Source organism: Spea bombifrons, chromosome 1, assembly GCF_027358695.1.
Source record: "Spea bombifrons isolate aSpeBom1 chromosome 1, aSpeBom1.2.pri, whole genome shotgun sequence".
Lineage (NCBI taxonomy): Eukaryota > Metazoa > Chordata > Amphibia > Anura > Pelobatidae > Spea > Spea bombifrons.
The window spans coordinates 87028424-87041438 of record NC_071087.1 but is presented as its reverse complement, the minus strand read 5'-3'; the positions used below and the strand labels follow the sequence as shown (position 1 = coordinate 87041438).

At 42.2% G+C, this 13015-nt stretch overlaps 1 protein-coding gene across 1 annotated transcript in view; it reads left to right on the top strand.

Annotated features, from left to right (window-relative positions):
• The first annotated feature begins 9790 nt into the window (after nucleotides 1–9790).
• Nucleotides 9791–13015, top strand: part of RNF38 (ring finger protein 38) — a 100894-nt gene continuing 97669 nt past the window's right edge. Inside the window, exon 1 of the mRNA XM_053465813.1 lies at nucleotides 9791–11516. Coding sequence (XP_053321788.1) covers nucleotides 10781–11516 — 736 coding nt within the window. The 5' untranslated portion in view covers nucleotides 9791–10780. The remainder of the gene's footprint in view (nucleotides 11517–13015) is intronic.

Genomic DNA, 13015 nt, shown 5'->3' with positions numbered 1-13015 from the left:
CACATACAATAACAAACTGGTACAAAGGAGAGGAGGGCCCTGCTCTTGTGAGCTTACAAAACTACCAAAATTCATGAGGTTGGTTCAAATACATATTTTAATATTAAACTACAACATGCCCTGTGTATATTTTTATTGAATAATTGTAGATTTATAGTTTTCATAAAGTTATACTGAAATTTGGAACTGAAAAAAGTACAAGTGACATATTCCATGGTTAACCCCTTTTGGACCAAGGTATTTTCATTTCCTTTTTTACATTTTTCCCTATTAGCAAACCTGCACAAATTATGCATCATTTTGTTCAGGGCCTTCTTTTAAAAACATAGAATACATAAAAAATAATAATTATTATTAGCTATAATTTAAAATATCTCTATACTACATTTTGCAATTTTGGTTGAAAAGTATTCTATACTGTAGGTGCCACAGCTGAACAATGGCCAATTTATGTTCAGGAATATCACCTGATTATAGTCATACCCCACATATATTTTTTATGTTCAAGAGGGCTACACTCATCCTTTACATAGTACCCTGTATTATTTTTATTATTATTATTCTTTCCCTTTTTTTCTGTAATGTTCCCAGTACAGTATGGCTCAATATCCCTTTGGAACCTCTCATACATTTTTGATGGCAGTGACCTCACTGGGCTCTGAAATAAAATAATATATAAAATGTATTATTTTTTTTATTTTTTTTTTAAGGGGTGCACACAGGTTCAACTGTTATAAGGTATCAAAATAAATATAAGTGCTGTATATATTTCCTGAAAGATCACATAAACTGCAATAACACAAGAACAAGTTCATCCTTGTTTAACCCCTAAAGGACCAAGGCTGTTTTAACACTTTTGCGGTGCTCGTGCTTAGCTGTAATTTTCTCCTCAGATACTTCATATACTACTTTTTTATCATCTCATCTAATTTCCTATAAAAAGAAATAATACAATATGATGAAATAAAAAAACACTTTCTGACTTTTGTTTGAAAAAGCTTTTACTCGTCTAAAAAGCTAATGAAAAAACCTGCTAAATGAATTCTACAATTGTTTAGAAATACCCAATGTTTTTATGTATATTAGACAATAAGTACAAGTAGCATTTTGCTATTTCAAAAACATTTTTTTCCAATGCCCCATGTGCTATTTTGGGTATCTTTAAAGCTGGCCAATGCAATTTACCCCATCAAACTGTTACGTAACTGACTGAGAGCTCCTCCGGGTCCTCAGCTCGGCAGCCTCAGCTGCTGTGAGGAAGGGGAAGACCTTCAGCCTCCACACAGCAGCCTCGTCCGCTGCGAAGAAGAGGGAGGCCCAATGCTTCCACACAGCAGCCTCAGCCGCCGCGAAGAAGAGGGAGACCCCCTGCCTCCACACAGCAGCCTCCACTGCTGTGGAGAAGGGGGAGATCCCCCGCCTCGGCACAGCAGCCTCAGCTGCTGCGGAGAAGGGGGAGACCCCCCCTGCTTCGACAAAGCAGCCTCAGCCGCTGTGAAGAAGAGGGAGATCCCTCACCTGTACACAGCAGCTTCGAAGAAGAGCCTTCGCAAAGCAGCCTCCGCCGCTGCGAGGACGAGGAAGACCCCTCACCTCTACACAGCAGCTTCAACCGCTGCAGACTGAAGACAGGTCCGGTTCCTCCGTTCGTACTCGATCCTCTTCACGCCACCTAGTGGTGCCAGCGGAAACTACCTCTCCTTTTACAGGAAGGTTACGATCACGCCAATCACAAGATGGCCGCGGACCGGAAGTGACGTGATGAAAAATTGGCAGGAAACTCTATTTTGGAACCAAATCTCATTTCCTATTTAAAGGACTCAGACTCCTTCTATCTTTGGCTTTTGATGGTTGTGCCTACTCCTCAGTAAAGCGTTCCTGTTTGACTTCTGTTACCGACCCGGCTTGTTCTCTTTCCTGACTCCTGGTGTTCTGACCTCGGCTTGCTCTACGACATTCCTGATTCCTGGTATCCTGATCTCGGCTTGTTTTTCGACTATCCTGTACTCGGACTCTCTGATCTCTGTCTGTTGGACTGTGCTCTTGCTGTTCTACCTGACTACGTACGGCGTCTACCTATACGCTGATCGTGACACAAACCATATATTTTTGAAAACTAGACACCCCAGGGTATTTCAAATGCCGGTATTTTAACCTTTTCCTTGTATTAATTTTACAACCAGCCTTTGTCAAAATTTGTTGTGGTATTTTTTGTGTGGTTTTTTTCACACACATTGTACTTCTGGTATAAATTTACCATTCCTGGTATATGTCACTGTCAAACAACACCCCAGCGTCATCTTGCTTGTGGCAAAATCTCTCCCAGTGGCGGTTTTGACTGCTCTCTGGAGTGGTCACAGTGTGTCCTGATGCTGATCTCGGTGTTGCTGAATGCCTCAACATCAAGGCATTATAGAAATACTGGCTTGTTTAATGCCATGACATGCCAGGCCTGTCATTGATTGTTAACTGACTGGTTTTGCATGACGTGCCTGGTCCGTCATTGGTCGTTAAGGTGTTAAATGCAGTGCATCATAAAAAAATTGAAATACAGTACAAGTGTGTGATATCATATAATGACAAGGTCATAAGATTCCCCCAAATCATGGGTGCAAAAATCAGTTTCAAATCAAGAACTTTTCACAGTTGAATCTTTTTCAATGTTCCAGGCATATTTAAGGATGGATGATGTACCTAGGCCTATTTGGATAAGATCAATCTACAAAACACATATGTGGTATGTTAGCATTGCCCAAATTTTAGTAATATCATATCAAAAAATATTTGTTTTCTTTTTTATTTACTTAGAGTATTGTTGTCCCCCTCTCTCATTTAATGTAACCACACAAATTATATATAGGACTTTGGATTAACATAAATAAATAAAACATCAATTAGTATAAAAATCTTAAAAACAAAATGAAACAATTTTAAAAACAAACCCCAAAATGTATGGTTTTAACTAAAAACATATACAGTACAGGTGGAGATAGATTTTTACTATAAATCTATGGGAATAAATTTCCCTCTACGCCACCCCCCCCTTACTCCTCTGTGAGAAATATCCCTTAAGGCACCAAAATGGCAGCTGAAAAAAGACTGCTAATCACTCTATAACAGAGTGATCAATCAGCTAAAACAAAAATTAATTATAAAAATAAATTGATTTTTTTACTGACCCCAGCTCTTCTTCTTACCCTTTCTTACCCTCACAATCTCAGTGAGGCAGAGAGAGGAAGCAATTGCTGCCAAGGGCAATGTTTATAGACATGGAGCAAAAGTGGCTCGTATGGGCTGCTGCTGTCTGCCTGGGTCTGCAGCATATTAAATTTTCAGGTAGCTGAATATTAGCCATTTGTATATATTTTACCTCTGTTATGTTATCCTAATCTCAACAACCACTCTATGTAAGATCAGGCTTAATTAGCATTACCATAAAAGGATCAGCTCATTGTGGTGTGTGAGCAGGGAATGACATCCAAAATGTCACAATTAACAACAATGGAAGGCTCCAGGTCTTCAAATTTAATAGAAAACCAAGTTTTTCTCACTGCCAACCTACACCACTATATACATCACAGTGTTTTATGCTGAAAGAGATACATATTTTTTTCCATTGGACTTCCCCTTTAAAATCTAGCAAAGATACTTACCAACTTGAGAACAGCCCCTACTGGAGCAGTTTAGGCATTGGTGTATTCTGGCCTAGGCCGACTAGGTCGAGGGCCCAATAGCCCATCTGCCACAAAACCGGGCGCATATCTCCCTTCAGCAGGCTGGTTAATAGGGAGGTCACGATCTCCCCAGCCTGCTCACCGGCACTATGGAGGCCTGTACCTAGCTTGCAAAGACTTCACCCGGCACCATGGATCCTTTCAAGACAGAGCACTAGGATATAACATCATTCAGGTAATCAGTAGTAAAGAAGATGGCTGGTGGCGCTGCACTCCAGTGCTGGCTTAGTGACCTCTGTACTGATTTCAATGGCATCTACTCATCACTCAATCTCCCCAACCTACTCACATATAGGATTGCATATCATCACTAAACTGTTTTCTTACTTACCGTATATACTGGCGTATAAGACGACTTTTTAACCCCAGAAAATCTTCTTAAAAGTGGGGGGTCGTCTTATACGCCGGGTACTAACTTAGAAACCCCTAAAAAATGCATCCACCGGGTACTTACCAAGCCGGAGGTTCCCACGAAGCCACCAATCTAGGGGAGGGGCGAGTGAAGAAGCCGCCTCCCCTGGGCCGGTCTTCAGGGCCGCGCCGAGGTAGGTGCAAGATCGTCATCTCCCCAACCAGCCCTGATCAGCAGGGCTGGTTGGGGAGATCATGACCTCCCTCTAACTAGCCTGACATTAGGGAGCTCGAGGTCTGGCAGTTCAGACCTCGGCTTCCCTGCTCTCTAATCACTACGCGCCGGCTATTGATGCCGAGCGCAGGGATGACGTCATGTCCCGGCGCTCGGCATCAATTGCCGGCGCGTAGTGATGAGGGAGCAGGGAAGCTGAGGTCTGAAATGACAGACCTCGCGCTCCCACAACTGGATGGAAGAAAGAAGACAGAAGATAAGGTAAGAGATGGGGAGAAAGGGGTGTGAGTGCAGTGTATGTATGTTGGTGTGATATGGTCAGTGTATTTGTAAGCTGGTGTGTGTGTATATATATATATATATATATATATATACACACACACTGGTGTGTGTGTGTATATATATACACACACACACACACGTGTGTGTGTGTGTATATATATATATATACACACGTGTGTGTGTGTATATATATATATACATACGTGTGTGTGTGTGTGTATATATATATATATATATATATATATATATATACATATACATGTGTGTGTAAAGGCAGGGGTGTGTGGTGAGGGCAGTGTATAAATGTGTATGTATGGACAGGCATATGTGTAGATATATACATATATATATATATATATATATACACACATATATATATACATATATATATATTATATATGTGTGTGTGTGTGTGTGTGTGTGTGTGTGTGTGTGTGTAAGGGCAGTGCATGTATGTAAATGTCAGCAAATCAACCAGCCAATCACCGGTAAGGTACATCGCTTGCCGTGATTGGCTGGTTGTTGTATGCTGGGTAGAGGGGTAGTCTTATACGGCGAGTATAGTCCAAACTCTATATTTGAACTGTAAAAGTTGGGGGTCGTCTTATACGCCCAGTCGTCTTATACGCCGGAATATACGGTATTTGAACCCTAGTTTGTTTTAAGACACCAAGAGCATTTAAAGAATTGCCCCAAAACCAATGTAAGGAGAGATACTTAAAAAAACATTTAAAAATATAATGGACCTGGGAAAGGAACAAATACTATGCCATCCGTGCAAAAAAAGGAGGCTACAACATGCAATATTTATCTTGATACATGCTAAAATGTGAAAAGGCAGAGGGAGAAGAAATTCAAAATACTGTGTTCCCATTAGATTTATGGTCCATCTAAAAAAGTAACTGGGGTGTCATTGAGATCATCAGCCAATGTGCTTTCAGTGAATATATAGTTTGTGGGGACATAGGAGTTGTCCCCACAAAATCACAAGGTGTACATTCCTGGTTCAATCTTAAAAAAATGAAGCCACTTTGCACTCTAATGATTCTGAGGGTCTCATGTATTACTATGACATATTATTTTTTGTAAGCCAGGGTATAGCCACTTTCCTCAAACACACGAAACATGCCTGGAACATGAAAACATTGAGAAAATTGTTAATGATTCATGGTTACCGTGTGCCATGTAAGTTGGGTGTCCTTAAAATCTTTAATAGGTGTGCTTTTAAGCAATATATAGCTTGTGAGGATTTTTTTGATGATTAGGAGAGGATATCTTCCCAAATAACAAGGTGCACATTTTTGGTTCAACCATGAACATTTCTTTGATTGAGACCTCTTTGCGCACTCATAATTTGGAAGTATGTTGTGGCCAGGGGAGGGCTGGCTGCCTACGGCCTGGGGGGCAAGTCTACTCATGTGGCCCATTGCTCCACCGAATCCATCAAGCCGACCATCCATGGCCATCTTTTCCTGATTTTCTAACACATGTGGATGTAATGTGATGGGATTGGGAGTACGTCAGTGCACTAAAATAAGGTCATTATACACGGGACGCCTGAAGCCACAATTTAACACAACTAATAATTTTTAATAAAATATGCAGATTGAAATAGATTAAATAACAACAAAACCTTCACTTTTCTGGGCCTCAAAAATGTTGTCCTTTAGAGTGACTATAGTTCAATTTATTCCTACAGAAAGTAAAGTGCCAGGAAACAGATGATCAAATACACACCAGGACAGGCTCTGCCACACCAACACCCAAACACACACACACCAGTACAGGCTCTGCCACACTGACACACTAAACACACACACCAGGACAGGCTCTGCCACACCAACACCCAAACACACACCAGGACAGGCTCTGCCACACCGACACCCAAACACACACACCAGGAGAGGCTCTGACACCCAGACACACACACACCAGGACAGGCAGGGCCGGCCTTAAGGTTGTGCGTCCTGTGTGGCCGCACAGGGTGCCTTGGCAGCAGGGGCGCCTGCCCGGGACTTACATTAAAACATCGTTGGTTTTTTTGTTGTTGTTGTTTTTTTAACTTTATTTACATCCTCGTGAAATATTCAGCAGCTGCTCGGCGTCCCTCACTCTCCGTGACTCCGTCACAGTGCCGGTATTTCATACAACGTCATATTCCAGCGCTCAGCTGTGAAGCGCGCACCATGGCAGAGCGGGAAGATGGACGCCTCCCGCTCCCACCGCAGGACTCCGGCAACAAGGTAAGTAAGGATAATAAGAAGTAGGGAAAGGGGGTAGATAGTGAGAAGGAGCAGAGGGGGGGCAGTGAGAAGGGGCAGAGGGGGGGACAGTGAGAAGGGGCAGAGCTGGGGCAGGGAGAAGGGGAGAGGGGATGGATAGTGAGAAAGGGGGAGAGGGGTTAGACAGTGATAAGTGGGGAAGGGGGTACATAGTGTGAAGGGGGAAGGCAGTGAGAAGGGGGAGAGGGGGTACATAGTGAGAAGAGGCAGATAATAAGAAGGGGAGGGGCAGATGGGGAGAGGGGGTAGTGTGAATGCGTATGAGAATGAATGAATTAATGTTTGGGTGAATCGTGTGTCTGGGTTTGTATGTTTGATTCTGTTTATTTGAGCTATACCTTCAACGCTGAGTTAACATGTGATTTTCAATTGATCTATACCTGCAAAGCTTGTTTTTTGTGTTGATTCTGTTGATCTATACCTGATATGCTATGTTTTCATACATCATTTATGCATACCTACCTGCAAATATAGGGTTCGTATGTGGTCTATACATGCAAGTGTTGTTTATATGTGTTTGATAGTTTACAGGGAGGAAGGAAAGGAGAGGTATGGCTTAGTGAATGAGGGACAAAGGGACTGGGAATGATTGCAGGGGAGATGACCTCTCAAAGTCATGGTCAGGGTGAGAAGGAAGGAAGACTGCACCGACTCTCAGTATTCCCCTAATCTGCAATCAGTGTGGCAATTTTTTGGTGTGGTAGCAGAAGGAGTGATTGCATGCTAAGGAGCGTGGAGCAGGGCCCAAGGAAATGCTTTCTGGGGTCCAATTTTTTCAATATTTAAAAAAATGTTTTTTGTTACAGCAGATTAGCTGTTTTTCCTTGTATTTAATGTATATTATTGTTTCCAGTTATATACTACTGTACTTTTACCTGAACACTTAAGGCCGGCTCTGAGGACAGGCTCTGACACCCACCAGATGGGCTAAGCTACAACAATGATAAAAATAAAGTATTTTCCACACTGCTTTGTCGTTGACCCCCCTTTTAGTGTTTTTGCCCCCTTTTGTGAAGTGGCCCCAGTTGCTACCCTTGAATTGATGCCACCAGCATAGATAAAATGCTGCCCTGCAGTATAGGGGACATATATCTGACTAGTTTCTTCCTTCCATGAGTCTATAAATCCCCCATACTTCAGGGCAGCATTTTATCTGAGCTGGTCAGCAGAATGTAAAAGCTATATGTGTCCTGGAAAACATGGCCAATGCAGTTACCCTAATGCGCCCACACCCTTGTGTATTGCCCCCAGCTAGCCCCACATTGTATATTTATCCCACCACCCACCTTGTGAATTAATGCCCCCCCCCTTAGCACCCAGATTTCACTCACAGGATCTGACCAACACCCAGAATGGAAGCATAGGTTTTCCCACCTTTGCTCCCAAACAACCTGCCTGTGGTATCCTCAAACAGCCTCCCTGTCCAATGTTTTCCCCCACTTACACATCAAAGTAATCGCACACGTATCCATTCATTTATTATTCACAAACATTCATTCACCCATTCATATTTTAATTTCCTCATTTACAGATACTTATCATTTACAGATACTCATTCATTCACTCATTGACAGATACTCATTCATTTCCTCAATCACGCATACTCATTCATACCACCTCCCCCACCTCCTTACCCGAACTGCAGATCACTCTGTGCCACTTGCAGACTTCCACAGGAGCCGCTGCATCCCTCTGCGTTCTTCTCTTGTACCGCCCGGGAAAGCAGGAACAGAGTGGAGTCTTGTGACGTGACGTAAAGTCACATGACTCCGCTGGTTTCCTGCTTGTCCTGGGTGGAACAAGAGACACTGCTCGCACACTCTTAATTTCCTGGTATCTGTTTAAGCCACCTAACTTTGGAGTTACAGCCCTAGGGCGCCTATGAGCACTGGGACCACTTTGGCCTTTATTCTCCACATTTTCCCTAGCTCTTCTTTCAGGCGCTGGTACTTCTCCAGCTACTCGTACTCCTTCTTCCTGATACTGCTGTCAAATGGCACTGTACATCTATCACCACCGCTGTCCTCTGGTCCTTGTCTACTACCCAATCTCGGGTTGATTGGCCAGTATCTGCTTATCCTTCTGGATCTTGAAGTCCCACAGGATTTTAGCCCTGTTATTCTCCACAACCTTCAGTGGAATCTGCCATTAAATTTTTTTATTAATATAAAAAAAAACTCATCCAGTAAATAACTTTTTTAAGTGACACATATTTGCATACATTTGTAAGTAGTCCGCCACAGCGCTGGGCAATTCATCTATGGTAAATTAGGGTGATCACGGGCCAATTAACTTAAAATACCCCATAATGCATATTAAAAATGTAACAAACTGATCAATTGAAGGACTTGGATTGCCAGCTACTGGTAAGATTTAGAACTGAAGTCTGCAACAACCCAACCATTTGCATTTAATAATAATAATAATAATAATAATAATAATAATAATAATGCTAGCCTAACTCGTGTGAGAATTGTTCTAGCCTTCACTTGTATGGTCTGTTCATATTGATCCTTACATGCTGCTATAGGCTGAGTAATGCATCTGTAAATTATTTTCAATGTAAATTATAGTAAATGTTTATATACTAGTGTATCTCCTTCATTTTGCAACATTTTAACAAACATTTGGGTGTGGAAATGGGTCCATCAGCTACAAAGTGTTCATAGTTTCCCACTAGATGGATACATATACCTTATGATGAATAAGTATAGAAGCTTCCCATACATATTGCATTAATATTTAAACCAGTTTTTTTTTATTTTGGATTTATACGTAATCTATTACATACAAATCCAAATAGCCCAAATCCACTAAAGAGTTAAACATATACTTAAGTGGAGCTATCAAAACATTGTATGAATAACAGATAAATAAGGGTGAGAGGTCCAGCTCAGATCATATGTTGAGGTAGTAAGCTCTGATGGGGTTAATGGATTTGAGGCAGGGGGTAGTTGCTGTCCCCCTGGCTGGGTGGCAGTGGGTTGGGGTTGGTACGGAAGTAAGTAAGGAGAGGCGCTGAGCTTGGCTGGATTATTAATGCTGGGGCCGATAGGGAGAGACAAACACAACAGAGTAGAACGTGGAGGATACTTTCGTTTCGTCTCCTGAAATGTGAAAAGAAAATAGAACTCCGCGAGGACGAGTTACACGCCACGGGGAACCCTGGACACGAGTGGGGGCAATCGGGACCAGCATCGGCTCATTGTGTTGGATACAAAGAGAAGAAGAAGAAAAAACGCCGGGGAAACACAAACAAGGAAGGAGGAAAGGACTAAAACCAAATCAACCAAAAGCTGTTCTATAGGAGATCTCGATTCCTACCCCTCTCCTGGGGTAATCTTTTTATTTGGGACCTGCATGGAGAGGGGAGAGAGGCGGATTCCTTTCGTGTGATCCCAACCTCCCACCCACCTCTATCTTCTCTGCCAGTGGAGAGGGGGGACATTGTCTTGGATATAGTGTCATTTCTCCACTGCCTTCTGGATTTGGAGAAGAGCCCATGCTTCTGGATTACATAGAGACTGTAGTTGACAGTTCTAAACTCCTACACAAATAAGCACGCTTTAAACGCTGCCTATTGGGTAACTGGCACTATTGGGTATTCACACTTTTTTTATGCCCTCTGGATTTCTTGCCGGATCTGAGGAGCTGTCAGTGGCTCCAGAAGACTTTCCTGCACTTTGAGTCATAATTCGAGATGGGAAAGAGTTGATCCTTATTTTATTGGCTGCTTTTCACAAAGTGTATTTTGGATTTATTGTGCCCCCCCCCCTTATCCTGGGATTACAAGGGAGAAGAAGCCGTGGGACCTGGGCAGCTGCTCTGTCACACACACTGTATACATATATACACATCGTTAGATCGGGGTGTACGCCCTCCTCACTTTGGGGGTGATGCCAGTCGCCTCCGGATCAGTGCAGCCCTCCCCTCCGGACTCCAGCCTCTTTTCCCGGCTTCGCCCGGTCCAAGCAGACAGGCTACGGGACCCCAAGCAGCAGCAGCAGCAGCTGCCGGTGGGAGGTGGTGAGGGCGGGGGTGCTGGAGGAGGAGGAAGGCTCTTGTCGTTCCCGGTTTGCCAGGCTGAAGCAGGGGCCGAGGCTGCAGCGGCCACCGGCGGGGAAGCTGTGCTCAGCACTGGATTGCTTGCTCTTGGTGCTGCCTCTTCCTCCTCCCCCCAGCACCCTCCTCTCTTGCAGGTTACCCCATCTTTCTCTTCCCCTTCCTTCTTCCAGTCCTTCTCCTCTGCTTCCTCTCCTTCATCGTCCCCTCCACATCATATCACCCCGTCCTTCCTATTCCCTGCTCTCCTGGAGCCCCCAAGGACTAGATCCAGATCTAGGTCTGGATTCATAATGAACCATCATCATCATCATCATCATCAGCCACAGCAGCTGCATGGAATGCCCGGGGCAGCTCACTTCCACCACCAGCTTCATAGCCCACCACCACCTCCTCCTTCTCTTATGTCTTCTGCCCTGCGTGGGCCAGGAATGGACAGAAATGATAGCAGCCCTCCTGAGGGTGCCAGGCAACCCCACAGCCCACCAACAGTTGGGGTTAGGAGAAGAGGGAGCAGTCCTACCACCAATCATCATCACCACCACCATCACCAACTACGATCTCCTGCAGGTAAGAGCCAATTATACCTCTGAAGTATTGGAGCTGATGAGGCATGACAGGAGCACTCTGCATGGCAGTGCTAAAAAACCTTTCCACAAATCTAGAAGTGAGAGGTCTTACTTGTATGCAGAAAGTTTAGTTTCTCACCATAAGGTGATGTCAAGAGCTGACACTGCCTTCACTTATAATACTTTTAATAACTTCTCGTGCAAAAGTGCTCTACACTGTCTTACATGTGTTAGGAATAAGGGAAAACTAGGTGAAATCTCAGTAATACATCTGCTGATATCTACTTTCTTCTTCTACTTTGCTTAGACATAATACATAATACAAATTGTACATGTATATAATGATAATATTGTTGCCAAGTAAATATATATTGTTATTTATTTTGTAATTTATTTTTATTATTGCTATTATTATTATTTTCTTGTATACTCTTACAAAATACTGGCAAGTGGGTTGGTGACCTGTATGTATAGATGTTAGATACAGAAATTATTAAATAAGTTATTTTATGAGTAAATGTGCAGACACTGGGGACATGAAAGCCTCAACAATAGCAACTAATAGTTCTATAGATATACCTGGGTCTAATAAGCCATTAAAAATTAGATGAAGGGGCATTGACATCTGTAGTATATGTTATTCCAAAATTCATACAATGCATCTTAACGCCGCTTTCATCTGGCTGGCTTTTCTGTATGTTTATTGAAGCTACTGAATTGAATTAAAGTCAGCATCCTGTTCCCTGTTAGACCAAATTGACATATATTCTCTACAGATAAAAAATCATAGGGGATAAAATACATTTTGGTTATTTATAATTTACCAGCATGTATGCTGGGCTATTATTTGTTTACTAAAGACCATTCATAAAAAATACATTATTCACATGATGATGTATATGTCAATCGTTTATTATCCGTCAAGTTGATTATGAATGTTTTAAGGGTTTTTTTATGCTTGTTTCGTGCACAATTCAACTGGCTGTGTATAAAATCAGTTATCATGAAAAAAGCCAGAGACGTGTACAGTACTGTGATCTAAAGCAATATCACTTCTGAGTTATTTTTAAAGCTAGCTTTAATAAATGTTTTATAGGGTAATAATTTTTCTGTCTTATTTATTTCCAAACTAATGCATTGGTTGTGTGTACAATGTTATATATATATATATATATATATATATATATATATGTATAGTGAAATATAATAGATTAATAGATAATAGCAGATTTTTATATTAGCTATTATATCTTCCAGTGCAGCTAACATGTGGTGGGAATGAAAGATTTGAAAATATGATTTAGCCAGGGTTGTTGGGTGAAGGCTTTTGGTCTTTGGTCTAGGAGCCCACTCCACTGCTGGGACATGAAGATAATGGGTTATGTGCAGATTGGACCTTCTTTCTTATAATAGAGCAAGACGTTAGTGCAATAAGTAATTTATGATTTCCACTTTAATACACATTAATTCTAGCATGTTGTGTAAAGAAACCTTAGCGGA